The sequence below is a fragment of the Carcharhinus amblyrhynchos genome, chromosome 14 (genome assembly GCF_965287045.1).
Source record: "Carcharhinus amblyrhynchos chromosome 14, sCarAmb.v2.hapA, whole genome shotgun sequence".
Lineage (NCBI taxonomy): Eukaryota > Metazoa > Chordata > Chondrichthyes > Carcharhiniformes > Carcharhinidae > Carcharhinus > Carcharhinus amblyrhynchos.
The window spans coordinates 1,929,363-1,957,332 of record NC_137337.1 but is presented as its reverse complement, the minus strand read 5'-3'; the positions used below and the strand labels follow the sequence as shown (position 1 = coordinate 1,957,332).

Genomic DNA, 27,970 nt, shown 5'->3' with positions numbered 1-27,970 from the left:
ACAGAATACAAAATATATTGTGTCTTTTCAAAGCTGCAAATGACATTAATTTTTCCCACCCAACCTCCCCCTCATCACAACCGCCCACCACATCCCTGTCCTACTCCCCAAAATTCCAATGCTGGGAATGTGATGTAAATTTTTATAATTAAAGAGAAATTAACTCATGTTTTGAGGTGTATCTTGGAATAAGGGAGTGTAACAAGTGCCACGTAAGCACTCAAAATGCAGCTGCAACCCACTGAGAAACAGCACAAAACAAGCTCCAATCACATATTGCACCAGCAATGCAGCATAGTTAACTCCATCAACACGTCAGAGGTTCATAAAAGCGTACAGCGGCAGAAAATAATGAAAATAAATCTTTAAACTTTATATATATCTAGATATATAAATTCAGTGTGGTACCAAAAACACAACAACACAAAGACAATACTGGGAAAATAAAAAACACACAAAATAAGCATCACATGCCACAGATGCAAAGACTTGGTGGAGCTCTCAGGTTTGATAGTTGGGCACATTTGCTCAAGTCAGATTCTTGTAAAGAAAAACAACATCACCAAAAGAAAACAAAAGGCTGACACAGAGAGGGAATATCTCTGGAGGAATGGGAGATGGATTCTTTTCCCCTCCCGTGGGGATTTGCTGTTGCTGCTCCATGGTTTCTTCACGAACTATAGTTGACCTGGTAATACAGGGTTTTGTGTCTCCAGATGGAGTAGGAGTTGTCAAATTTAAGCAGGTAGACTCCCTGTCCTGGGTACTTGTGACTGCCGGATTGAACTTCCAGGTGACTGTCCTTTCGGTACACAGGTAGGATCTCCTCCAGATCAGATCGGCTGAAATCCTTAGTTCCTCTCTCGATGTCTCCTTGTACTGGGGGCGCTGAGGAAAAATGCATCAGGATATTAATAGAGCACAAGGGGGAGAGACAGTCGAGAAATGATAGGGCCAGAGGGAGATGATTTAGCAGATCTGAATACGGAGGTAGAGGGCGGTACACCAGGGCATACGCTCACACCTGATGCAATTGGAAGAAAGCCAGGACAAACCAGCTAAACGAGGCTGCGAACCTGTGCTCAAAGACACCAAACAAATGGGGAGCATCAGGTTCCACTGCATAAATTCCAAACCACTACACCGGCAGAGGGACCGGATCGAGGGGAGCGCCGCGCCGGGCCGGCAGGGGGACCGGATCGAGGGGAGCGCCGCGCCGGGCCAGCAGAGGGACCGGATCGAGGGGAGCGCCGCGCTGGGCCAGCAGAGGGACCGGATCGAGGGGAGCGCCGCGCTGGGCCGGCAGGGGGACCGGATCGAGGGGAGCGCCGCGCCGGGCCAGCAGGGGGACCGGATCGAGGGGAGCGCCAAGCCAGGCCAGCAGGGGGACCGGATCGAGGGGAGCGCCGGGCCGGCAGGGGGACCGGATCGAGGGGAGCGCCGGGCCGGCAGGGGGACCGGATCGAGGGGAGCGCCGGGCCGGGCCGGCAGGGGGACCGGATCAAGGGGAGCGCCGGGCCGGCAGGGGGACCGGATCGAGGGGAGCACCGGGCCGGCAGAGGAGCAGTTTTCTGAATTATATATTAAATCACAATCCCATCCTTCCCCTCAAACTAGATACCCACCCGTGGAAAAATTGAGGTGAGAGGATACGAATTTATGGTAGTTGACAAAGTAATGGTGACACAAAGAGAAAAGATTCCCTGCAGCAAGTGGTTGAGATCTGGAATGTGCTGCCTCAGAATGCGTTGGAGATAGGTTCAATTGAAGCATTTTAGGAGGAAATCGAATTATCTTAAAAGGAAGAATATGCAGAGTTACAGCTGGAGGCCACAGAATGGCTGTGGGTAAACTGCTCCTTTGGAGAGATTTACAGACATGGCTGGCCAAGTGATCACCTCTTTCTGTGCTGTAACCATCGTGAACTTTTCAGGTCCAGGCATCATTCTAGTAAATCTACACTCTCTCTCAGACATCCTTCTTAAGCTGTGGCGCTCAGAACTCCTCTCAGTAACTCCAGGTGTAGTTTAGAACATAGAACATAGAACATTACAGCGCAGAACAGGCCCTTCGGCCCACGATGTTGCACCGACCAGCTTTCTAAAAAAAAACAACACTAACCCACTAATCTAAACCAATCCCATTTCGTCCATAAACCTATCCACAGATCTCTTAAACGCCCCCAAACTAGGCGCATTTACAACTGCAGCAGGCAGGGCAATCCAGTCCCTCACCACCCTCTGGGTAAAGAACCTACCCCTGACATCAGTCCTATAACTACCCCCCCTTAATTTAAAGCCGTGCCCCCTCGTGCTAGCTTTCTCCATCCTAGGAAAAAGGCTATCACTATCCACCCTATCTAAACCTCTAATCATCTTATATGTTTCTATAAGATCCCCTCTTAGCCGCCTTCTTTCCAGCGAAAACAACCCCAAATCTCTCAGTCTCTCCTCATAGGATCTCCCCTCCATACCAGGCAACATCCTGGTAAACCTCCTCTGCACCCTCTCCAAAGCCTCCACATCCTTCCTGTAATGTGGGGACCAGAACTGCACACAATACTCCAAGTGCGGCCGCACCAGAGTTGTGTACAGTTGCATCATGACGCTGCAACTCCTAAATTCAATCCCCCTACCAATAAACGCCAAGACACCGTATGCCTTCTTAACAACCTTATCTACTTGATTCCCAACTTTCAGGGATCTATGTACACATACACCTAGATCCCTCTGCTCCTCCACACTATTCAAAGTCCTCCCGTTAGCCCTATACTCAACACATCTGTTATTCCTACCGAAATGAATTACCTCACACTTCTCCACATTAAACTCCATCCGCCACCTCGCGGCCCAGCTCTGCAACCTTTCTAAGTCACCCTGCAAACTATGACACCCTTCCTCACAATCTACCACACCTCCGACTTTGGTGTCATCAGCAAACTTACTAATCCACCCAACTATACCCTCATCCAGATCATTAATAAAAATTACAAACAGCAGTGGCCCCAAAACAGATCCCTGAGGCACACCACTCGTAACTGAACTCCAGGGCTTTGAGTAACTGAAGTAGGAGTTCTTCCTGTGTCTGTTCATTTTAATGATCTACGTACCTGGATCCCAAGGATCTTTGGACCTCCTGCTTCTGGCTTCTCACCATTTGGAAAGTCCCATATGCTCCCTGTTTATAGGCCCAAAGTGGATGAGTTCACATTATTGATAGCAGAGCTCATTTGCCAGAGCTTGGTCAATAAGCTTATTCCTTCAGTATCTCTGTGATTTTATGCTTCCATCTACATTGCTCATAGTACTATCCAACCGATTAGCACATTTGGATAGGTAGCTTTCTAGCCCATCATCTAATTCATCAGTAAACATAGTGAATAACTGAAGCCCCAGCACAGATCTTTGTGGGTCATCAATAATTACAGTATCTACTAGCTCAGCCAATTACCTAACTACATCAATTATCTGTCTTCAGTTCAATGAACCTTATCTTTAGCTAGCAGTTTCTTATGAAACTTAGGAAACTTTATGTCCCTAACAGCACTGTGGGTGTACCTACACCACATAACTGCAGTGGTTCAAGGCAGCAGCTCACCACCACATTCTCAAGGAGCAATTAGGGATGGACAACAAATGGTGGCTGAGCTGGTGATGCCCACAGCACAACTGAATACAAGAAACAGCGAAAGATTTGATCACTGTCTTCTGGAAGTCCATACAAATTACACTCACAGCTATTTCCCTTTCCAATATTTTAATCACCTCTTCAAAGGTTTCAATTAGCTTTACACATTCATGCTTTCGGGCCAGCTGAAAATTTTCAAGGTGTTTGAGTGCCATGTGGAATTTTCCAGTCGAAAGGAACGGTTCCAGAATCAAGAGAATATTGGAAGATTATAGTTTCAGCATCTGCAAAGTTTCCTTTAAACCCCCAAGACAGAAACCACCTGGTTCTGGGGATCTCTCACTCCTCAATTCCATTATTTTCTTCATTAGAGTCATTGAGTCATAGAGGTTTACAGCATGGAAACAGGCTCTTCAGCCCAATTTGTCCACGCTGCCCCCCTTTTTTTGCAAACCCCTGTGTTATTCCCAATTGCCCTCATTTGGTCCATATCCCTCTGTATCCATTGTACCCACGTAACTGTCTAAATGCTTTTTAAAAGACAAAATTGTACCCACCTCTACTACTACCTCTGGCAGCTTGTTCCAGACACTCACCACGCTCCGTGTGAAAAAATTGCCTCTCTGGGCCCTTTCGTATCTCTTCCCTTTTACTTTAAACCTGTGCCCTCTAGTTTTAGATTCTCTTAGCTTTGGGAAAAGATATTGATTATCTAGCTGATCTATGCCCCTCATTATTTTATAACCTCCATAAGATCATTCCTTAGCCTCCTACGCTCCAGAAAAAAAAGTCCCAGTCTATCCAGCGTCTCGTAACTCAATCCATCAAGTCCCGGAAGCATCCTAGTAAATTTCCACTGTTATTTTGCTTATGTTAGGCTTATCAGATCCCTGGCCCGATTCAATATCCCTTCCTCATGGCACTAAGAGACAACACATGCCAGCGACACTCATCCCACGGAAGAATAAAAATAATTTACATCTCTGGGATGTCCTCTTCCTGTACTGTGATTATTCAAGACATCTACATCTTTTTTCAGTGATAAGGTCACTATTCCATTTTCCAGAGGCCCACATGGTTCCTGATCACCTGTTTTTTCCTAAAGCAATCTGGAGATAAAAGTAAATATTCTCTTTGCCTAGCAGGTTATGTTTGAACCGGTTTCCTGGCGTTTAACGATTTCTATATTTGGATCACTAAATCTCTCTGCTTTGCCATAGATCCTAGCTTCTCACCATTGAGAGAACACTCCAATCCATCTTTCTACAATACCTCCCACTTCCCCGACCACTCGAGTTACTACACTTTCACCCAGTCACTTAATTAATGTCCCTGAGAGGTAAAAGTTCAAAGCAGAAGACAAAGTAGCATCAGAATGGATCTTATTTAGAAATTCTCACACTCAGTAAATACGTTTTCTTTAAAAAAAAAAAGGGGTATTTTGAGATTTGATAAATGTAGTTGGAAAAATGCTTGAATCCGTCAAAGAAGAAATAGCAAGGCATCTCAAAAGGAATGGTTTGATACAGCAGACGCAGCACGGATTCGTTAAGGGGAAGTCGTGTTTGACGAATTTATTGGATTTCTGAGGATGTGACTAGTGCGGTAGACAGAGGGGAACCAGTGGATGTGGTGTTTCTAGATTTTCAAAGGGCATTTGATAAGGTACCTCATAAACGGTTGCTTCAGAAAGTTAGGGTGCATGGAGTTGGGGGTAAGGTGTTAGCGTGGATAGAGGATTGGTTGTCTAATAGGAAGCAGAGAGTTGGTATCACTGGGTGCTATTCTGATTGGTGGTTGGTGACTAGTGGAGAGCCGCAGGGATCGGTGCTGGGGCCTCAGCTATTTACCATTTATATAGATGATCTGGAGGAGGGGGCTGAGTGTAGGGTGACGAAATTTGCTGATGACACAAAGATGAGTGGAAAAGCAAATTGCGCGGAGGGTGTGGAAAGTCTGCAGAGGGATCTGGATAGGCTGAGCGAGTGGGCAAGGACCTGGCAGATGGAGTATAATGTTAGCAAGTGTGAGGTTATCCACTTTGGCAGAATTAATAGTAGGAGGGATTAATATTTAAAGGGAGAAAAGCTGCGGCATGCTATGGTGCAGAGGGACCTGGGGGTCGTTGTGCATGAATCGCAAAAACCCAGTCTGCAGGTGTAGCTGGTGATCGAGAAGGCGAATGGGATGCTGGCCTTTATAGCGAGGGGGATTGAATATAAAAGCAGGGAGGTCTTGCTGCAACTGTACAGGGCACTGGTGAGGCCGCAGCTGGAGTACTGTGTGCAGTTTTGGTCGCCGCACTTGCGCAAGGATATTGTGGCCTTGGAGGGAGTGCAGAGGAGGTTCACTAGGCTGATACCAGAGATGAGGGGGTTGGACTATGAAGAGAGACTAAACAGACTGGGTCTGTACTCGTTGGAGTTTAGAAGGATGAGGGGGGATCTTGTAGAGATGTATAAGATAATGAAAGGGATGGATAGGATAGAGGTAGAGAGATTCTTCCTGCTTAGAAAGTATAGCAGGACTAGAGGGCACAGCCTCAAGATAAGGGGGGGGTCAGTTTAGATCGGAGTTGAGGAGGAGCTTCTTCACTCAAAGGATGGTGAATCTCTGGAATTCTCTGCCCGTTGAAGTGGTGGAGGCTACCTCGCTAAATATATTTAAGTCACGGGTAGATAGGTTTTTGACAGACAAGGGAATTAAGGGTTATGGGGAGAGAGCGGGAAAGTGGAACTGATCCACTTCAGATCAGCCATGACCTTATTGAATGGCGGGGCAGGCTCGGAGGGCTAGATGGCCTACTCCTGCTCCTATTTCTTATGTTCTTAAAACCACAACTATGAAACTCACTCTGAAAGTTAATGAATAGTCACATGCTAACCACGAGTGTACCAGATTTACAACTTTTGCAAGTTGCAAGAGGAGAAATTAATATTGAAAATAAGCAGCAAATGTTGAAAATTACAAATAAAATCAGAAAATGCTAGAAACACAACAGATTTGTCAGCATTTAGCCCAGTCAGACAAACACACCTGAGGCAGAGTGCAACTGAGGGTGACAGAGCATGGCAGATCGAGAAAATGAGAGTTCACATGAGTGTCAATGCGAGTAAAAGAACACAAGCTAGAGAGGTAGGGGACTGCAGAGTGGGTCGGTAACATATTACATAAATCTCAGTGAAATATTTACAAAGTCCGTTACCTTCTGCATCTTCCTCATCCTCCTCATCACTCGATTCACTGACCAGCACTGTAATCTCTGTATTGGTCACAGGTGCCCACTCAAAGTATACCCCAAAGCCGATGTCGTAGGTGTCTGTGGCAAAGTCCCAGCAAACGCAGGTACCATTGGGGTGGGTGGGTACCCGCACTGTCACTATGTTTCCACGGTTCACCTTCATCACTCCTGCCTTTTCTCTTATCTTCTCTTTGAACTCATTCAACTCGGTGGAAATCCAGGTGGAAGCAGCATCAATGACAGGAACAACTGCAAGGCAAACAGAAAAAATGCAACTAGTCATACTTCCAAGGGAAGATTTTGTTATTCATTCACGGGACATAGGCATTTACTGCCCATCCCTTATTGCCTTGAGAAGGTTCACAAGTTGCCTTCTTGAACTGTTGCAGTCCATGTGGTGTAGGTACACCCACAGTGCTGTTAGAGAGGAAGTGCCAGGATTTTGAGTCAGCAACACTGAAGGAACAGCGATGTATTTCCCAGTCAGGAACTTGCTGGTGGTGATGTTCCATTTACCTGCTGCTCTTGTCCTTCTAGATGGTAGTGGTCATGGGTTTGGAAGGTGCTGCATAAGGGAGCCTTGGTGAGTTGCTGCAGTGCACCTTGTAGAAGGTACACACGGCTGCTATTGTGTTTGGTGATGGAGGGAGTGAATGTTTGTGGATGAGGTGCCAATCAAGTGGGCTGCTTTAAGTTCCTTGAGTGTTGTTGCAGCAGCAAGAGGAAAGTATTCCATCACACTCGACATGTGCCTTGCAGATGGTGGACAGGCTTTGGGGAGTCAGGTGGTGAGTAACTTGGTGTAGAATTCCCAGCCTCTGACCTGTTCTGGTAGCCACAGTATTGATATGGCTGCACCAGTTCAGCTTCTGGTCAACGGTAACCCCCAGGATGTTGGTTGTGCTGCTACTGCCATTGAATACCAAGGGGTGATGTCAGATTCTCTCACGTTGGAGTTGATCATTGCCATGCACTGGTGTGATGCGAGTGTTACTTGCCACTTGTTAGCCGCAGCCTGGATATTTGGACATGGACTGCTTCAGCATCTGAGGAGTTGTGAATGGTGCTGAACATTGATAGTCTGCCAGCAAGTCCACAACACATATATTGACTACTCTCATGCCTTCCTATATCCTGTTTTAATGCTTTACAAGACAGAGACAGAGACACTTACATTTTCTTGTACAAAACTAGCCAGATTTTTACAAAATATGAGTTCATGAGATGTTGGGCATCACTTGCAAGGCCATAGCTGCCCTTGAGAAGATGACAGTTAGTCACCTTTCTCAATAAAACTGTGTCTTGCTGGGCCATTTCTGTGGGTCTGGAGTCACATGTGGACAGGTCTGGGTTAGATTTTCTTCCTGAAATGACAGTAGTGTACCGTTTGTTTTTTTTACAACAGTCTAGTTTATCAGTAAGAGGTAGTCTTTATTCCAGATTTGTTTAATTAATTGAATTTAGTTTCCCAGCTGCCGTGATGGGATTTGAACTTATGTCTCCAGAGCATTACATAGAATCCCTACAGTGCAGAAGGCAGCCATTTGGCCCATCGAGACTGCACTGACAACAATTCCACCCAGGCCCTATCCATGTTACCCCACATATCTACCCTGTGAATCTCCCCGACACAATCGGGCAATTTAGCATGGACAATCGACCTAACCCAAACATATTTGGCACGTGGGAGAAAACCAGAGCACCTGGAGGAAACCCACGCAGACATAGGGAGAATGTGCAAACTCCACACAGACAGTGACCCAAGGCCACAATCGAACCCGGGTCCCTGCTGCTGCTGAGGCAGCAGTGCTAACCACTGTGTCACCAAGATTGAAGCCCCATATGTATTTTATAATACTTTAAAGCAACGATCGCTTCACATTCACCATTACTGAGACTAGCTTTTAATTGCAGATTTCCTATTAATAGAAATTAAATTTTACCAGCTGGTGTAGTGGGATTTGAACTCTTGCCCCCAGAACATTATTAGCCTGTGCCTCTGCATTACAAGTACAGTGACATTACCACTACACCACCATCCATCACAATTACTGCACTGACCTCTCCCAGGACCTTCCAATGGATCTGGAGGTAGCTTTTCTGGGCCTCCATGGTCGGACTGAATGATGACAGAATCACTGCTGACTTTGCGAACCCGGTATGCTCCAACTGCTGTATCGCCCAGTTTGCCATCCTTAACATTCTGATGGATAATAAGCAAAGATCCATTTAACTAACAGTACAGCACCGCCGTTACAAACCAATTCAATAGCATGCAAGAATCAGCTCACTTCACAGAATCCTCTGCAGGGGCTGGAAAGTTCTAGAAGCCGTAATAGTTCACATTCTGGGACAGGACCTAAAAATAAGTGATCGGGAGGGATTACTAGAAGTACAAGTGGAGATAATAATGCAACCCAAGAGAGACAAATCTCCAAAGGCCGATGATGCTTTTCATTCCCAGGAATTAAATGAATCACATGGTGATATTGCCCATGTGTAGTTCACAACTTTCCTAATTCAGAAATTCTACCTTTAAATTATAAATTAGCGAGCCATCAGAAAACTATAGGCATGTTGATTTAACATGAACTGTATCAAGAATCAAGCAACTGAGACCTTGTGCCAGTACCAGATAGAGTGTTCATGTGGATTTATGAAAGACAGTTCATGTTTGAGTTTTGGCAATTAATAGCATCAACGGATGCCTCGATGGATTTTCAGAACCCATTTGATAAGGTTCTTCAGCAGAAGATTAACAAAATTGGGGGAAACTTTGTGACAAGCATTGGAATTTAATTGGGCTGTTGGAAGGCAGTAAGGGAATAAAGGAAGCATCCTTTGATTGGTGGAATCTCTAAAGTCTCAGCTTTTCACTATTATAAATGATGACTGAGCAGATGGTGTATTATTTATCCACGTTTACAGGTGACAAGAAGTTTGGTGGGCACAGTAAATTTTGTAGATGTGATCAGGAAACATACAAGTGATCCCCAGGTTTCAATACTAGGGTCACACAATGTCTGACCTGGACTTGGGGTTACAGGTCACTGCTTTTAAATCTGGAGGCAGCACAAACTGTGGAAGTATAGTAAACAGTGAGGAAGACAATTATCAGCTTCAACAGGACACAAATTCTAGTGGTACAACTGCCACATGGTTCTTACTGTAATTAGTTGTGTCTAATTATGTGCAAGTCATTAAGGGTTAACTTGAACACATGTAAATTGGACACTGATGGGAGTGGTTTTAGGAAGTGTATTCTTGTGATGAGTCATTCTATAAATAAATATAAGACTGGTTCCAGTATTATCCTTCATTAACTAACTTTCTGAAATGCAACACATTGTGGATAAAATCAAACAGAGAAAATGGCGAGACGATACATTTTGATAGGAGAATAAGAAGAGACAATACAGAATGGTTTAATTGTAACGAGGTCAGGGACTGGTTGTTGTCCATTTTTAAAGGAATAAGGGAAGGTAAAGTGGTTAATGCAGCAAGAAACCCTGGGCTTTCTAAACAGAGAACACAGGTGAAGCAGTCATACTAAACTTTTATAAAACTAATTCGATCCCAGCTGGAGAATTCTGGCTTTTAGGAAGGACATGAAGGCTCTGCAGCTTATAACTGGGAATTTATAGAATGGTGCTGTGATGAGGAATTGTAGACAAGTGGGTACAGGGGAGAAGCTGGGATTGGTCTCGGAGAAGAGAAGGTTAAGAGTACAAGCGTTTAAAATAATGAAGGACTTAGCTAAGAGTAAATAAAGAGAAACTGTTTCTAATGGCTAAAGGGTTGATGACCAGAGGACACAGATTGGGAAACGAGAACCATGAATACAGCAACAGTTTAATAATCATTTACAAGAGATCTAAATAAATATCCAGAAGAGAAATAAACTGGAGGATAGAACATAGAATATTACAGCGCAGAACAGGCCCTTCGGCCCACGATGTTGCGCCGACCAGTTACAAAAACAATGACCCACTAGCCTATACCAATCCCTTTTCGTCCATAAACCTATCCAGAGATCTCTTAAACGCCCCCAAACTAGACGCATTTACAACTGCAGCAGGCAGGGCATTCCAATCCCTCACCACCCGCTGGGTAAAGAACCTACCCCTGACATCCGTCCTGTAGCTACCCCCCCTTAATTTAAAGCCATGCCCCCTCGTGCTAGCTTTCTCCATCCGAGGAAAAAGGCTATCACTATCCACCCTATCTAAACCTCTAATCATCTTATATGTTTCAATAAGATCCCCTCTTAGCCGCCTTCTTTCCAACGAAAACAACCCTAAATCCCTCAGTCTCTCCTCATAGGACCTCCCCACCATACCAGGCAACATCCTGGTAAACCTCCTCTGCACCCTCTCCAAAGCCTCCACATCCTTCTTGTAATGCGGGGACCAGAACTGCACACAGTACTCCAAGTGCGGCCGCACCAGAGTAGTGTACAGTTGCAACATGACGCTGCGACTCCTAAATTCAATCCCCCTACCAATAAACGCCAAGACACCGTACGCCTTCTTAACAACCCTATCTACTTGATTCCCAACTTTCAGGGATCTATGTACACATACACCTAGATCCCTCTGTTCATCCACACTATTCAAAGTCTTCCCGTTAGCCCTATACTCGACACATCTGTTGCTCCTACCAAAGTGAATTACCTCACACTTCTCCGCATTAAATTCCATCCGCCACCTCTCGGCCCAGCTCTGCAACCTGTCTAAGTCTTCCTGCAAACTATGACACCCTTCCTCACAATCTACCACACCTCCAACTTTGGTGTCATCAGCAAATTTACTAATCCACCCAACTATACCCTCATCCAGGAGCAAAGAACGAGACTAACTGGATCATTCTTCAAAAGAACTGGTGCAGATTCAATGGGCCAAATGGCCTCTTGTTCTGTCGTATGATTTGATGATTTTAAACAATACGTAGGCCAGGTAATTGGACAAGACTATGGCAGATGGAGTTCAATGTGGGAAGTGTAAGGTCATTCACTTCAGATTCAAGGAAGACAAATCATAATATTATCTTCAGGGAGAGACTGGGAAATGTGGAGGAACAAATGAATTCAGATATCCAGGTACATAAATCACTGAAAACGAGAGGACACCTGACCTGTATCTCAAGGGAGTTTGGTGAGGTGGTGAGGAAATGATACCTCAGTTACAGAACTCTGGTTAAACCTCATTCGAAGCAACAGAGTTCCAATCTCGGCATTGCCTTCAGAAATGTTCGGCCTCAGAGAGGAAAGAGGATAGATTCACCAGAACAATACCAGACTAAGAGCAAAATGTTGAGACAAGCTGCACGGAGCCAAAGACCAAAATACAGCTGTCCAAGAATCAGAGCAGTCCGATAATCAGATATTTCCTTTCAGAACTCTAGGTGCCATTCCCAGAACAGAGTAAGCTCAGAAACGAAGAGGCCATTCTCAGGCTGATCCCAGAGAAAGAATCAGCGAGATTTATGCTCACACAGGACCCACTGCAGTGCTTTAAGAACTGCCACCCCACAGCTCTCCCTTCTCACCAGAAAGAAATCCAAAATTCAGGAAAATTCTAAATCTGGCACAGGCTCAGAATCCAGGGAGCAGGACTTTGGACACTAGATCTATATTCCCTTAAGCAAAGAAGGTTAAGGGGTGATTTAATCTGAAAGTTTAAAACGATGCAGATCTGATGAGGTAAGGAAACATGTCCAGGACTTTGGGACTTCCTGAGATTATGAAAGGTGTCAAAGAAATTAAAAACTTTCTTCCTCTGAAGTGTAGTCGCTAATGTAATGCAGCAGCCAAATTATGCACAGCAAGATCCCATAGTTAGCAATGAGACGAAAGGCCAGATAATCTATTTTTAACAATGCTGATTGCGGGATAAATGTTGATCCAGGCCACTGGGGAGCACCCTTTCAAAAAGTGGCTGTAGAATCCTCCAAGTCCAACTGAGAATGCAGAGGGAGCCACAGTTGCATTTCTGACAGGGTAGCACTCACTGTTGTACTGCAGGAGCGTCTGACTGGATTCTCAGCTTCAGTCTTTGGAATGGGACTTGAACACCTGGCTGCTGAACGTAATATTGAACTAAAAATCAGAGAGAGAATACAAGAGTACAGAAAGAACTAGTTACATGTAATGTAACCACACACCTGCTGTCCTTGTTCATCTTCTGGCTCAGCTATTGGTTCCACTGGGATTCCAGATCGTTCTTTCAGATCACCTTCTGCTTCTTCAGTCATCGGTCTTGAACTCTGTGGTCTCTCAAGAGAAAAACACATTCTTACTCAAAAATATTAAACGGAACAGTTGCTGCACTCCTCCCACAATTCCTGAGCCACCCACACTCCAGCTGACGTCATCCAGTCTCCTGGCACCGTGCACTGCCAAACAGTAACAGGTTGCAGCCCTGACAACCACCAGGGGAATGGATGTAGCCACTGGTGTGAAATGGGAAGGTGCAGATGCAAAGAAGTCCAAGGATTGAATCTACGTTGTACTACACTGCAGTGAGCTCTACAGTACCACAGCTCAACTCAGAAACAGTTCCTCAGCTAAAGAGACCCAGAGTGGTTCAGATGCCTTTAGCTTTGTATGAAGGAAACAGCCCCTCCAATCTGTCTAACAGTGTGTCCTGTTTACAAGATGCAGCAATTCACCAAAGATCCTTAGGCAGCACCTTCCAAACCTACGATCACTTCCATCAAGGAGGACAAGGACAGCAGATACATGGGGATGCCACCACCTGCAAGTTCCCCTCCAAGCCACTCATCATCCTGACTTGGAAATACATTGTCATTCCTTTGTAGTCGCTGGGTTAAAATCTTGGAATTCCCTCCCTAACAGCATTGTGGGACAACCAACAGAACACGGACTGCAGCAATTCAAGAAGGCAGTTCACCATCGCCTTCTCAAGGGCAACTAGGGATGGGCAGTAAATGCCAGCTAACTAGCGACACCCAAGTCCCACAAATGATTAAAAACTTATTTCTATAAAATTCTTCAACAAAGCAAATGACAGCACAATCAGATAAAGATTAATATTGATTCAAAGAATAAGATGATATCAGGTCAGGTGACCATAAATATTGGTCAACGAGGAAGGATTAAAGAGAATTCAGATATGTGGCAAGTGGATGGCCAGCTTGGTGAGTGTTGAAATATTCAAGTCTAGAGTTAATAAACACGGGTGAAGGTTTCAGTGGGTAGATAGCCAAGGAGCGCAGTTTGTATCAGAGACCAAAGATCATGGCTTTGGTTTCCCCATTATTCAATTTGGAGAGAGTACGGTTCATTGGGAACTTGAGTAGGAGGAAGACAGGATCATGCTCAGCTGTGATGCCTTCCATAGTCGAGTGACTCAGGAATGCAGAATGACCACTTGCACAAGGAATTGAAATTTGAGAAGACATGGATCCCAAATTGAATAACAATGTGGAGTGGAACCTGAGCGCAGAGAAAAAAAGCTACATACACTAAGTTAATGCACGCTGCCCCAGTCAATAACATTCTTTACAAAAAACAAGAAAGCTCCCAGTAGTTGGGACTTGCACAATTCTGGTAATTAGAATTGTCACAATCCCCACAGTGACTACTCTCAAAGGGACCAATCCTTCACCCAATCATGGGAACTTTGCAATAATTACAACAAAACGCAGTAAATTAGCATCCACTCTCACAGCTCATTGCACACTGTCATTTTCACAACACATCTGTTATCACCTTGCCCCTTCTGCTCGTGCTGTGTCTCCCACCATCAATTAACCCCAGCACGACAGAATTCCTCAATCACAGCTGTGGCTATTCTAGTGAAAAACAAAGAATTTTTCCACATACTCCTTCACAAGTATATTCAACCAACCCAAATGCCACCCCCACCCCACCCCAGGTCCCTCTTCATGCCTGACTGCAAGCAACAGATATATTGGGTGTTGGGACTTACCTGGGGTGGGGCAAGAATGCAATTGTAATTAAGTCTAATGACTCCCTGCAGGCTCAGCTTGTTAGGATGGAGCGCAGCTCAGGCACAAAAATCAGGCTGGATTCACACCTACTGACACCTGATCACAGACTATAGGGTAGACCTTTTGGTGTCCTCAATGCCCTTCGCCAAGGAATGATAAGAGGCAGTGGGAAGACAGACAGCATTACTGAGCTGATCAGCAGATAGTGAATCTTGCTGGGACATACAGACATTCATGGTGCACTCTCTCTCCTAGCCTCTTCAATTCTTTATTTGGGCAAAATATGAGAAAGTGCACATCACTGAAATACCCCCAGTGCAGGTCAGCACCTTCAGGAGAATAGCTTAGGAGTTGGCGGGAAGAAAGAGGTAAAATAAACTCAGCCTTTGTTGAGTTACAACATATTCAAATCGGTGATAGTAGGGGAATGCCACTATCTCCAAGAACCCCTCCTGGGTCACACACCATCCTGACTTGACAGAAAGTACTTGCATTTATATAGCACCTGTCACAACCTTGGTGTCTCAAAAAACTTTACAGGTAATAAGAACTGCTTGAAGTGTAATCATTGCTGTTAAGTTGGAAAATATTTAGGACTTCTATTCACATCAATCTTCTTTCATCATCACTGGATCAAAATCCTGGACACCGTATCACCCAATAACAATGTATCTGTATCTCTCCCACATGGACTGCTCCAGTTCGAGAAGGTATCTCATCGCTACCTCCTTAAGGCAATTGGAGATGGGTAATGTGGGGTTTGTCACTGAAGCAGACATCCTGAGAACATTTTTTTTTAAGGTCAACAGTGCCACAGTAAGAGATATTTATGTTGCCAACATCTGTTCAACTGTAATTACCGCATGACTACTGAAGATGATCACCTGATTTGATTTATTATCGTCACATGTATTAACATACAGTGAAAAGTACAAAGCATACTGTTAATGGAGAAGGAAACGAGGGAGTGCAAGATGTAGTGTTACAGTAATAGCTAGGGAGTAAAGACCATCGTAGTGCGAGCTAAGTCCATTCAAAAGTCTGACAGCAGCAGGGAAGAAGCTGTTCTTGAGTTGGCTGGGACGTGACCTCAGACTTTTGTATCTTTTTCCCGAAGGAAGAAGGTGGAAGAGAGAATGTCCGGAGCACGTGGGGTCCTTAATTATGCTGGCTGCATTGCCGAGGCAACGGGAAGTGTAGACAGAGTGAATGGATGGGAGGCTGATCTGCGTGATGGATTGGGCTACATTCACAACCTTTTGTAGTTTCTTGTGATCTTGGGCAGAGCAGCAGCTATACCAAGCTGTGATATAACCAGAAAGAATGCTTTCTGTGGTGTATCTGTAAAAGTTGATGAGAGTCATAATTGACATGCCAAATTTCCTTAGTTTTCTGAGAAAGTAGAAATATTGTTGGGCTTTCTTAACCATAGTATCATCGTGGGTGGATCAGGACAGGTTGTGTTGATCTGGACACCTAAAACTTTGAAGCTCTCTACCCTTCCTATTTCGCTCCCATTGATGTAGACAGAGGTATATTCTTCTTTATGCTTCCTGAAGTCAATGACAATCTCCTTTGTTTTGTTGACATTGAGGGAGAGATTATTGTCACCGCACCAGATTCTCTATCTCTTTCCTGTACTCTGTCTTGTCGTTGTTTGAGATCCGACCCACTACAGTGATGTCATGAGCAAACTTGAAAATCGAATTGGAGGGGAATTTGGCCGCACAGTCATAGGTGTATAAGGAGTATAGCAGGGAGCTGAGAACACAGTCTTGTGGGGCACCGGTGTTGAGGAAGATTGTGGAGGTTGTTGCCTGTCCTTACTGATTGTAATCTGTGAGTTAGGAAGCTCAGGACCCAGTCGCAGAGGGAGGTGCCAAGGCCCAGGTCACGGAGTTTGGAGATGCAACATAGATATTTCCAGTTAAAACCTGAGCTAGAGGTCATAAATATGTGAGAGTCATCAATAAATCCAATTGGGAATCTGGAGAAACATCTTTACCCAAAGAGTGGTGAGACTGTGGAACCAGCTATCATTGGAAGATGAGTAGCATAGCTGCAGCATAAAACAAGCATGATACCGAGCCACAGACGGAAACTGGATAAGCAGGAGGGGACAAAGATTGGAAGGGTTTGGTGATGGGATAAGTTATGAGAAGACTCGGGTTGGGCATTAATATCAGCATGGACCAGTTAGGTTCAGCTGTTTGTTATCGTGCTGTAACTCTCCCATCTTCAACCCCAATTTGAATGCTTACCTGTTTCCTGGCTCCGTCTGGCACTTCTCACTTCCCTCCGACACATGCAGGCTGGACAGCTGTGAGGTCACATCAGATTTCAACTCCTCCTCAGGTTCTGCATTTAAAGTAAACAATTTATTATCTTCAGTGCATAAATATAAATACATTAATAAAATAAATGAGAAAAAAGGCCACTAAACTTAGTCTGTAGTGATCTTGCTATAGAGGGAGTACAGCGAAGGTTTACCAGGCTGATTCCTGGGGTGGCAGGTCTGTCACACGAGGAGAGACAAAGTCGGTTAGGATTATATCCACAGGAGTTTAGAAAAGTGAGACGGGATCTCAGAAACTTATAAAATTCTAACAGGGTTAGACAGGGTAGATTCAGAAAGAATGTTCCCAAAGGTGGGGGATTCCAGAACTAGGAGTAATAGTTTGTGGATAAGGGGTAAACCTTTTAGAACTGAGGTGAGGAGAAATTTCTTCACCCAGAGGGTGGTGAATGTGTGGAACTCACTCCCACAGAATGTAGTTGAGGCCAAAACGCTATGTGATTTTGAGAAGAAATTAGATTTTGCCCTTGGGGCTAAAGTGATCCAAGGATATGGGAGGAAGGAGGGGGATCAGGATATTGAATTCGATGATAAGCCATGATCACAATGATTGGCAGAGCAGGCTCGAAGGGCCAAATGGCTGACTCATATTTTCTCTGTATGTTTCTATGTATTTTCACCATCCAGTACTTACAGAAAGCACAAGGTGCAATCGAGGGTAAACCCTTCGAACTAGAGGGTGGCTAATTTTGGGGAGTTGAAAAATGTCCCAGTTGGTGCAGACCGGAGTCAAGACTCAGCTGAAAAAAGCCGTAACCATGGGAGAGAGCTTCAAAGAGGGGCTGGTTCAGGTACAGCACACATACCCTCCCATACTGGTGAAAGGAAGGTTCTGGTTGATTAAAGATATAGAAGTTAACATGAAAGAAAAGGTTTTTGATAAATGCCAGGTTAATAGGGACAGAACTGGAAAAGGAAATGAGAGAAAAGTCAAGAGTATGAGGCTAAATAAGCAGGTAGTAAAAAAAAGTTTCACAAACATATAAATAGAAAAACAAAGAGAGAGAGGGTTAATTGGAGATCAAAAACATCTTCTTGGAGACAGAAATGGGCAAGGTATTAAATCCAGTTTCATTTGATCAACTGCTGCCATCATCACAGTAAAGGAGGCCTTCAGTAATGGTGATATTGGATAGGATAAATAGAATGAGGGGATACTTTAAACATCGGCAGTGCTTGAATGGGAGGCATCCTCAGTTACTGAGGGAAGTAAAGGTGGAAATTGCGGGTCCTCTAGTCACAACTTTGCATCCTCCTTAGATATGATGGCAAAGTTGTCAAAAGGACAAGATGCTGATGACTACTTGGAGAGCAGAAAAAGATAAACCTAGCAAAGAGAGTGAGAAGAAAACAATGATCTGGGACACAATTAATTAGCATTTGGAAGAGCATGTAGGTGAATAAATGAAAATCCACATGGATTTGTTGAAGGAATAGAGCAAGGGAGGAGTAATGTTTCCAACAGCCAGTAACCAGAGGACATGGATTTAAGGTGATTGGTGAAGACCAGAGGTGATTTGAAGAAATAAAAACAGAAAATGTTGGAAAAGATCAGCAGCATCACAGAGAAACAGAGGCGACATTTTGAATCTGACAGACTCTTCAGTTGCACCTCCAACCATGGTTCACAAATGAGAAATGACTGGTTAGAGATACAGATCACAGCCACCTTCAATAACAGCAGGGTAAATCCCCACTGACACACAGCGCTCTCAGATCCTCACACTGGGAAGATTCTCCACTCTGTGAAACAACTCTCTGCCTCCAAGAAGATCGTTCTGACCTCCAATCAACCCTCTCTTTCATTCTCTTTTTCTATTTATAAGTTTATCGAAGATTTGAGGTTTTTTTGTTACCTGTTTGTTTAGTCTCAGCCTGCCTTTCTCTCACTTCCTTTTCCAGTTCTGTATCTATTTTTATTTTTAAACTTTTTAAACCCCTCCCCCCTCAGATTTCTCATTACACAGCAGTTCAACAGAACAGAGTCATTTCACAGAGGCCCCAGCTGGTTACTACAATGTTATAAAGAATACATTAAATATTAGCACAAAATACACTTTTTAAACAATACTCTAAACCAACTCCTCATATTGCTGCTCTCCCTCTGTGCCTGAGAGAGCAGGCATCAGTATTTCACCTCAGTCTTGGCTCTCTCCAGTTTCATTTGATCAACGTGCTGCAAGATGATTCTCTACATTTGATGGAAACTTAAATCAAAAACCTCCCAAGTCAGAGAGTTTGTACTCGTTAGAGTTTAGAAGAATGAGGGGAGATCTCATTGAGACGTATAAGATGAGGAATGGGATGGATAGGATAGAGGTGGAGAGACTCTTCCTGCTCAAAAAAGACAGTAGGACTAGGGGGCACAGCCTCAAGATAAAGGGGAGGCGGTTTAGAACGGAGTTGAGGAGGAACTTCTTCACTCAAAGGGTGGTGAATCTCTGGAATTCTCTGCCCGTTGAAGTGGTGGAGGCTGCCTCGCTAAATATTTTTAAGAAGCGGGTTGATGGGTTTTTGATAAGAGAAGGGATTAAGGGTTATGGGGAGAGGGCGGGAAAGTGGAACTGAGCCACGACAGATCAGCCATGATCTTATTGAATGGCGGGGCAGGCTCGAAGGGCTAGATGGCCTACTCCTGCTCCTATTTCTTATGTTCTTATGTTCTTATATGATTGAGGCAAGGCCAATAGCTGGGCATCAACTTCTATTCATGTTAGGCTCTGTTTCTTCATTTATATTAGGCACTGCTCAGTGAGTAGCACTCTGACCTCTGAGTCAGAAATAATTTATTATTGTCACATGTATTAGTATACAGTGAAAAGTATTGTTTCCTGTGAGCTATGCAGACAAAGCATACCGTTTATAGAGAAGGAAAGGGGAGAGAGTGCAGAATGTAGTGTTACAGTCATAGCTAGGGTGTAGAGAAAGATCAACCTAGTGTAAGGTAAGTCTATTCAAAAGTCTGACAGCAGCAGGGAAGAAGCTGTTCTTGAGCCAGTTGGTACACAACCTCAGACTTTTGCATCTTATTCCGATGGAAGAAGGTGGAAGAGAGAATGTCAAGGGTGCATGGGATCCTTGATTATGCTGGCGGCTTTGCTAAGGTAATAGGAAGTGTAGACAGAGTTAGTGGATGGGAGGCTGGTTTGAGTGATGGATTGGGCTTCATTCACAACCATTTGTCGTTTCTTGCAGTCTTGGGCAGAGCAGGAGCCCATACCAAGCTGTGATACAACCAGAAATAATGCTTTCTATGATGCATCTGTAAAAGTTGGTGAGAGTCGGACCTGGCATGCCAGATTTCCTTCGTCAGAGAAGTAGAGGAGTTGGTGGGCTTTCTTAACTATAGTATCGATGCGGAGGGATTCAAGTCCCATAATTGGAGGTGCTGTTGTTCAGATGAGATCTTAATTCAAAGTCACGTCTGCTCAGAAGGGTTTAAAATATCTCAGCACTATTATTTGGAGAGGAGAAGGAATCTTCTCCCTGATGTCTCAGCATAGATTACATGCAGAAGGTCAGGGGACATGGAGTTGGGGGTAGGGTGTAAGCGTGGACAGAGGATTGGTTGTCAAATAGGAGGCAGAGAGTGGGGGTCAATGGGTGCTATTCGGATTGGCGGTCGGTGACTAGTGGAGTGCCCCAGGGGTCGGTGCCGGGGCCTCAGCTATTTACCATTTATATAGATGATTTGGAGGAGGGAACCGAGTGTATGGTGTCGAAATTTGCTGATGACACCAAGATTGGTGGAACGGCAAACTGTGCGGAGGGTGTGGAGAGTCTACAGAAGGATCTAGATAGGCTGGGCGAATGGGCCAGGAAATGGCAAATGGAATTTAATGTTAGCAAGTGCGAGGTCGTCCACTTTGGTAGGAATAATGGTAGGAAGGATTATTACTTACGTGGCGAAAAACTGCAGCAGGCGACGGTGCAGAGGGACCTCGGGGTCCTTGTGCATGAGTCGCAAAAACCCAACTTGCAGGTGCAGCAGGTGGTCAGGAAGGCGAATGGGATGCTGGCCTTCATAGCGAGGGGGATTGAATATAAAAGTAGGGAGGTCTTGCTGCGGCTGTATAGGGCATTGGTGAGGCCGCAGCTGGAGTACTGTGTGCAGTTTTGGGCGCCGTACTTACACAAGGATATTTTGGCCTTGGAGGGAGTGCAGAGGAGGTTTACTAGGCTGATGCCGGTGTTGAGGGGGTTGAGCTATGAGGAGAGGCTGAATAAACTAGGCTTGTACTCGTTAGAGTTTAGAAGAATGAGGGGAGATCTCATTGAGACGTATAAGATGATGAATGGGATCGATAGGATAGAGGCGGAGAGACTCTTCCCGCTCAGAAAGGATAGTAGGACTAGGGGGCACAGCCTCAAGACAAAGGGGGGGCGGTTTAGAACAGAGTTGAGGAAGAATTTCTTCACTCAAAGGGTGGTGAATCTCTGGAATTCTCTGCCCGTTGAAGTGGTGGAGGCTGCCTCGCTAAATATTTTTAAGAAGCGGGTTGATGGGTTCTTGATAAGAGAGGGGATTAAGGGTTATGGGGAGAGGGCGGGAAAGTGGAACTGAGCCACGACAGATCAGCCATGATCTTATTGAATGGCGGGGCAGGCTCGAAGGGCTAGATGGCCTACTCTTGCTCCTATTTCTTATGTTCTTAATGGCACTGTGGGTGTATTACGCCACATGGACTACAGTGGTTCAAGACATCAGCTCACCGCCACCTTCTCAAGGGCAACTAGGCAATAAATGCTGGCAGCCAATGGTGCTAATATCCCAAGAATGAATAAAGAAAAGATTTCTCTACAGTTGATGGGGTAACAAGAGGTCAGATAGCATAGAGGCGGAGAGACTCTTCCCGCTCAGAAAGGATAGTAGGACTAGGGGGCACAGCCTCAAGACAAAGGGGGGGGCGGTTTAGAACAGAGTTGAGGAAGAATTTCTTCACTCAAAGGGTGGTGAATCTCTGGAATTCTCTGCCCGTTGAAGTGGTGGAGGCTACCTCGCTAAATATTTTTAAGAAGCGGGTTGATGGGTTTTTGATGAGAGGGGATTAAGGGTTATGGGGAGAGGGGGGGAATGCGGAATGAGCCACGACAGATCAGCCATGATCTTATTGAATGGTGGGGCAGGCTCAAAGGGCTAGATGGCCTACTCCTGCTCCTATTTCTTATGTTCTTATCTGTAATCAGTTACCCATCACTGTCTGAGAAGCTTGTCGTCAGCAAATTGGCTGCCTTGTTTCTACATTTCAAACTTCAAATGTATTTGATTGGTTGTAAATTGCTTTGGGATATCTGGGAATTATGAAAGGCGCTATAGAAACGCAAGTCATTTCACCCATCTATTCTAACACCCTGAAACTCATGAAATCCAGAAAGTTCGCAAAAGCAAGGACATTACAAACCACAAACACCTGTATTTCTCCGTCAGAAATCCCCATTTACACTGACTTCAAATGCACAGGTACAACGCACAAAAATAGCAAAGTGAATTCAATGAAAATACAGGAGGCATTCAGCCCATCAAGCTATTCAATGAAATCTGTATCCTAACCCATCCATTGCCATGGTTCCATATTACTCAAAACTCTGGCAAAACCTAATGATCTTAAATATCGACCGAGTTAGTATCTGCTGCTTTTTGTGAGAGATTATTTCATATTTCTACTAGCCTTTGCCTGAAAAATTGTTTCCAAACTTCTCTCCTCAATGGCCTGAGTCTGACTTTAGGGGTACGTCCCCTTGTCTCAGACTCCCAGTTGGACATATCCAGCATTTGTTATCCATCTCCAATTGCCTGAGAAGGTGGTGGTAGTAGCCACAAATTTCTCTCTATTTACCCTATTGAATTCTTAGAAAACCCAATCAAATCATCCATTATCCTTCTACATTCCAGGGGATGTAAATTGAGTATACAACACTCAGCAAGGCTGCATGAACTGACAGCAGCAGCCCTGTGAGGTGGCCTTACCACATCAAATTCAGTTAGAAACAACCTGAGCTCTTCCCTTGATGTGAGCATTTTCACCTCTATATTCCCAGGTGAAATGCTGGCAACAACAGGGTTCATTTGAAGGATTACACAAACAGCACCATGAGCTATTCATCATTCCGAGAGACTAACACCAGATAGTAGACAATCTAGAGGAGCAGGGACAGTTCTGCTTGAAGCCTAGAAGGTTAACAGTTTTATCAAATTATAAATTATGTTGGCTTGAACTAGAGCGTAGGTGAGGAGGAACTTTCCAGTGGTGACGGGTTAGAATAACCAGAGAGAACAGACTTAAAATAATTGACCAAACATTGAGGGAGCAAATATTCTTCTTCATAAAAACACAGCAAGTTGCTGAAATCTGGAACAGGGTGTCTGAAAGGCAATGGAAGCAGATCAATAAGACCGCTCAAAAGGGAATTGAGTTTTAAAAAAAAGAGAAAAATTTGCAGGGTTATGTAGAAAGAGTGGGATTCACTGGCCAGATCTGTGTAACAGCCTTGACAGACACAGTGGACTGAGGTTGCGTTATGGATGCTGAGAGATCATTTCCTCTGGCAGACACAGGGGCACAGTTTCAGTATAAGGGGCCGATCATTTAGGACTGGGATAAGGAGACATGACTTCATTCACTGGGTTGTGAATCTCTGGAATTCTCTCCCCAGGAGGTTGTGGATCCATCACTGTTTAAGGCTGGGACAGACAGATTTACAGCCTCTTAGGGAACAAAGGGATATGGGGAGGAGGTAGGAACGTGGAATTGAAGTCCAATATCAGCAATGAGTGCACTGAATGATGGAGAAGGCTCAATGGACTTTATGGTCTACTTCTGCTCCCATTTCTGGTGTTTGTGTTCCTTGACATGCATGCTGCGTACAAGATTGTGTAGCTGGGCATCTCAGTATGTAACTCTGGGTTTGTATTTCCCAGAATAGAATCGCTACAGTTGGAATCTCCCTTTTAGCTGTCATCCATATTGAAAACACAAATTTTCCCCAGTTAATAAACTGCAGCCAATTCCATTAATTGCTCTTTAGATAGGAATCAGTAAAGTCTATTCGACTGTAAATACCCAGGGGTTTTCCATATTTTGTGTGTAAAGGAAAATAGGAATAAACACCTGAGTAAATATCAGAGAAATCAGTAAAACAGTAAGTTTAATTTTTGAACACAGAATGACACAGCACACAATTTCTGCATTCTCAATTTATCCCTTCAAAAAAAAACTCAAGAGACGTTTAACAAAATGAAATCTGAAAACCCTCTGGCTCTTTAAACGGCCAGCTAGAGAGGTTAAAAACAAAACTCCAACCATGTGAATAGGGAGAATGATAGAGAAATGGGGAATAGATCCTCATGTCCACAGCAAATCTCAACGGTGCCTTTCAATGCAAAGTCACAGGACCTGGACGGCTCTGTATCCTGCAGTCAGCTGTAAATGATGGGAGCCTGAGCTGGAGTGGGTGAGGATCTGTCCCCCTCCCTGTGCACTGGGGGTGAGAGTCAAGGCTGCATTAGCAGAACTAATTATTCTCAATCTCCCTCAAATCCCTGTCATTCCTTTTCTGTCAAGCATTTATCCAATTTCTTGCGAAAGTTTTATTGAATCTGATTTCAGGCAGCACATTCCAGATCAGAACAATTTGCTTTATAAAAAATTATCTCCTCTCCTCTCCCTTTGGTTCTTTTGCCATTCTCCTTAAATCTAAAGGTCAGCAAAGCTTCTGCTTCGATTTACTCTGATCAAAACCCTCCATCGCTTTGAACTCCTCTTCAATTTTCATTGCCATGACAACAATCTCATCTTCTCTAGTCTCTCCACATAACTGAAGTCCTGTCATTCCTGGTACCATTCTAGAATCTATGTTTCATATCTGCCACTCTCCTAGAACTATGATGGTGCAATAATAGAGATCATTGGCAATTATGCACAGAACAAATACAGAGGCTTTTAGCAAACAGAACCTTTGGGTTTGGCCCGAGCCAATTTATTATTGGACTACCTCAGTTTTCACTATCAGCAAGATAACAGTCCGTGCATTGCTGCCCTTTGTTGATGCCTAATAAGCTGCAAAAGCCCCTAAATGCAGGGACACAGTCGTACCAAAGCATCCCCAAATCCCAATTTTCACTGCCTGAATTTCATTTTCTTGCAATAAGTCTGAAGATTGTTGTGTGCATTTTGTGAGAGTGTGTAAATGTCCTGTGTACAACATCCAACTGTTTTTATTAAGTAGTTGAAGCCATAACATCAACACAGAATGGTTCCAGCACAGCAGGCAGCCTTTCAGCCCGTCATAGAACATAGAACTCTACAGCACAAACAGGCTCTTCAGCCCATAAGTTGCACCAATCATATCCATACCTACCAGCCTATCTATAACTTTCAATCCCATTAAATCCCATGTACTCATCCAGGAGTCTCTTAAAAGACCCCAGCGAGTTCACCTCCACCACGACCGACAGCAGCTGATTCCACTCACTCACCACCCTCTGAGTGAAAAACTTACCCCTGACATCTCCCCTGTACCTACTCCCCAGCACCTTAAACCTGTGTCCTCTCGTAGCAACCATTTCAGCCCTGGGAAACAGTCTCCGAGAATCCACCCTATTTATACTTCTCAACATTTTATAAGCCTCTATCAGGTCACCTCTCAACCTTCATCTCTCCAGGAAGAAAAGACCTAGCTCCCTTAACCTATCTTCATAAGGCATGCCTCCCAATCCAGGCAACATCCTTGTAAATCTCCTCTCCATCCTCTCAATAGCTTCCACATTCTTCCTGTAGTGAAGCAACCAGAACTGCGCACAGTATCCAAGTGGGGTCTGACAAGGGTCTTATAAAGTTGCAGCATTACCTCCCGACTCCGAAACTCAATGCCTCGATTAATGAAGGCCAGTACACCATACGCCTTCTTGATCACATCTTCCACCTGCGAGGCCGATTTAAGAGTCCTATGGACCCGGACCCCAAGGTCCTTCTGCTCCTCAACACTGCTAAGACTCCTACCCTTGATATTGTACTCGCAAAGATATTTTGGCCTTGGAGGGAGTGCAGAGGAGGTTTACTAGGCTGATACCGGAGTTGAGGGGGTTGAGCTATGAGGAGAGGCTGAATAAACTAGGCTTGTACTCGTTAGAGTTTAGAAGAATGAGAGGAGATCTCATCGAGACGTATAAGATGATGAATGGGATGGATAGGATAAAGGTGGAGAGACTCTTCCTGCTCAAAAAAGACAGTAGGACTAGGGGGCACAGCCTCAAGATAAAGGGGGGGGCGGTTTAGAACGGAGTTGAGGAGGAACTTCTTCACTCAAAGGGTGGTGAATCTCTGGAATTCTCTGCCCGTTGAAGTGGTGGAGGCTGCCTCGCTAAATATTTTTAAGATGCGGGTTGATGGGTTTTTGATAAGCGAGGGGATTAAGGGTTATGGGGAGAGGGCGGGAATGTGGAACTGAGCCACGACAGATCAGCCATGATCTTATTGAATGGCGGGGCAGGCTCGAAGGGCCAGATGGCCTACTCCTGCTCCTATTTCTTATGTTCTTATCATCCCATTGGACCTGCCAAAATGGACCACTACACATTTATCTGGGTTCAAGACTGCCACTTCTCCACCCAGTCTTGCATCCTATCTATGTCTTGCTGCAACTTCTGACAGACTATCCACAACACCACTATTTCCATGCTAGCAAACTGTAAGAGCCAATCAGCTGGTCCCACACCCCTTCCACATAACCCTACAAATATTTTCTCTTCAGGTACTTATCCCTTTTAAAAGCGATGACAGAATCTGCCTCCGTCACACTTGTTAGGCAGTGAATTAGAGTCTAAACATAGATTCTGTTAAATTACTGTCACTGTACAGATATTGAGCAAAACCATAATGATCTACAAATAACAGTGGTGTCGTTTAGCTTGACTATGATTCTTTTAAAAAACAGCTTCTTGTCCAATTTCACAAATCGAAATGGTAATCAAAATAAAAATATCAAATTGGGTGTTTCTGCATTCTCAATTTATCCCTTTAAAAAAAATACTCTCTCGACGTTTAACAAAATAAAATCTGAAAACCCTCTGGCTCTTTAAACAGCCAGTTAGAGAGGTTAAAAACAAAACTCCAACAATGTGAATAGGGAGAATGATAGAGACATGGGTAATAGATCCTCATGTCCACAGCAAATCTCAACGGTGCCTTTCAATGAAAAGTCACAGGACCTGGACGGCTCTGTATCCTGCAGTCAGCTGTAAATGATGGGAGCCTGAGCTGGAGGGGGTGACGATCTGTCCCCCCTCCCAGAGCACTGGGGGTGAGAGAGGGGGTGACAATCTGTCCCCCCTCCCTGTGTACTGGGAATGGGGGTGAGGGTCGGTCCGCGGGGCTCTTGCGGCCCAGCCCGGCCTTACCTGGGCGTCCGCGGCCGCCCCGCTCCTCCTCCTCCTCCCGATCCTGCGGCTGTTTCTCGGCCCCTGGCACACCCAGGCTCATCCCCATCTTCATCCCGCTGCCCCTCGGCGTCCTCCCCGCCTCCGACCCGCTGCTGGCTGAGCCCCCGCCCCGCGGCGGAGAACGCTGCCGTCCCGCGGCCGCCCCGCTCGCCATCGTCACAGAGAGCCGGGGAGGGGGAGGCGGAGGCGGCGAGGGAGCCGAGCGCTGGGCGGGAGGAGCCGAGCGCTGGGCGGAAGGAACCGAGCGCTGGGCGGAAGGAGCCGAGCGCTGGGCGGAAGGAGCCGAGCGCTGGGCGGAAGGAGCCGAGTGCCGGCGGGGGGAGCCGAGCGCTGG

The 27,970-nt window shown here is 45.0% G+C and overlaps 1 protein-coding gene across 1 annotated transcript; it reads right to left on the bottom strand.

The window, feature by feature from the left end:
• Positions 1 to 17: 17 nt before the first annotated feature.
• Positions 18 to 27,818, bottom strand: tmed8 (transmembrane p24 trafficking protein 8). Its single transcript, XM_080202151.1, has 6 exons — positions 27,595 to 27,818; positions 17,104 to 17,200; positions 13,031 to 13,139; positions 8,930 to 9,071; positions 6,833 to 7,117; positions 18 to 888 (listed from the first exon to the last, which is right to left on the bottom strand). Exons 1-6 carry the CDS (start codon positions 27,788 to 27,790, stop codon positions 671 to 673), a joined length of 1,047 nt encoding a protein of 348 aa, XP_080058277.1. The 5' UTR covers positions 27,791 to 27,818; the 3' UTR covers positions 18 to 670.
• Between the last annotated feature and the right edge of the window lie 152 nt (positions 27,819 to 27,970).

What these genes read in the sequence shown, in the direction of transcription:
- tmed8 (XM_080202151.1), bottom strand. Translation starts at nt 27,790, where the DNA reads ATGGCGAGCGGGGCGGCCGCGGGACGGCAGCGTTCTCCGCCGCGGGGC. An exon ending in GGGCGGCCGCGGACGCCCAG is followed by an intron (nt 17,201 to 27,594) that starts GTAAGGCCGGGC and finishes CTTTAAATGCAG; the next exon opens with AACCTGAGGAGGAGTTGAAA. An exon ending in CAGACGGAGCCAGGAAACAG is followed by an intron (nt 13,140 to 17,103) that starts GTAAGCATTCAA and finishes TTCTCTTGAGAG; the next exon opens with ACCACAGAGTTCAAGACCGA.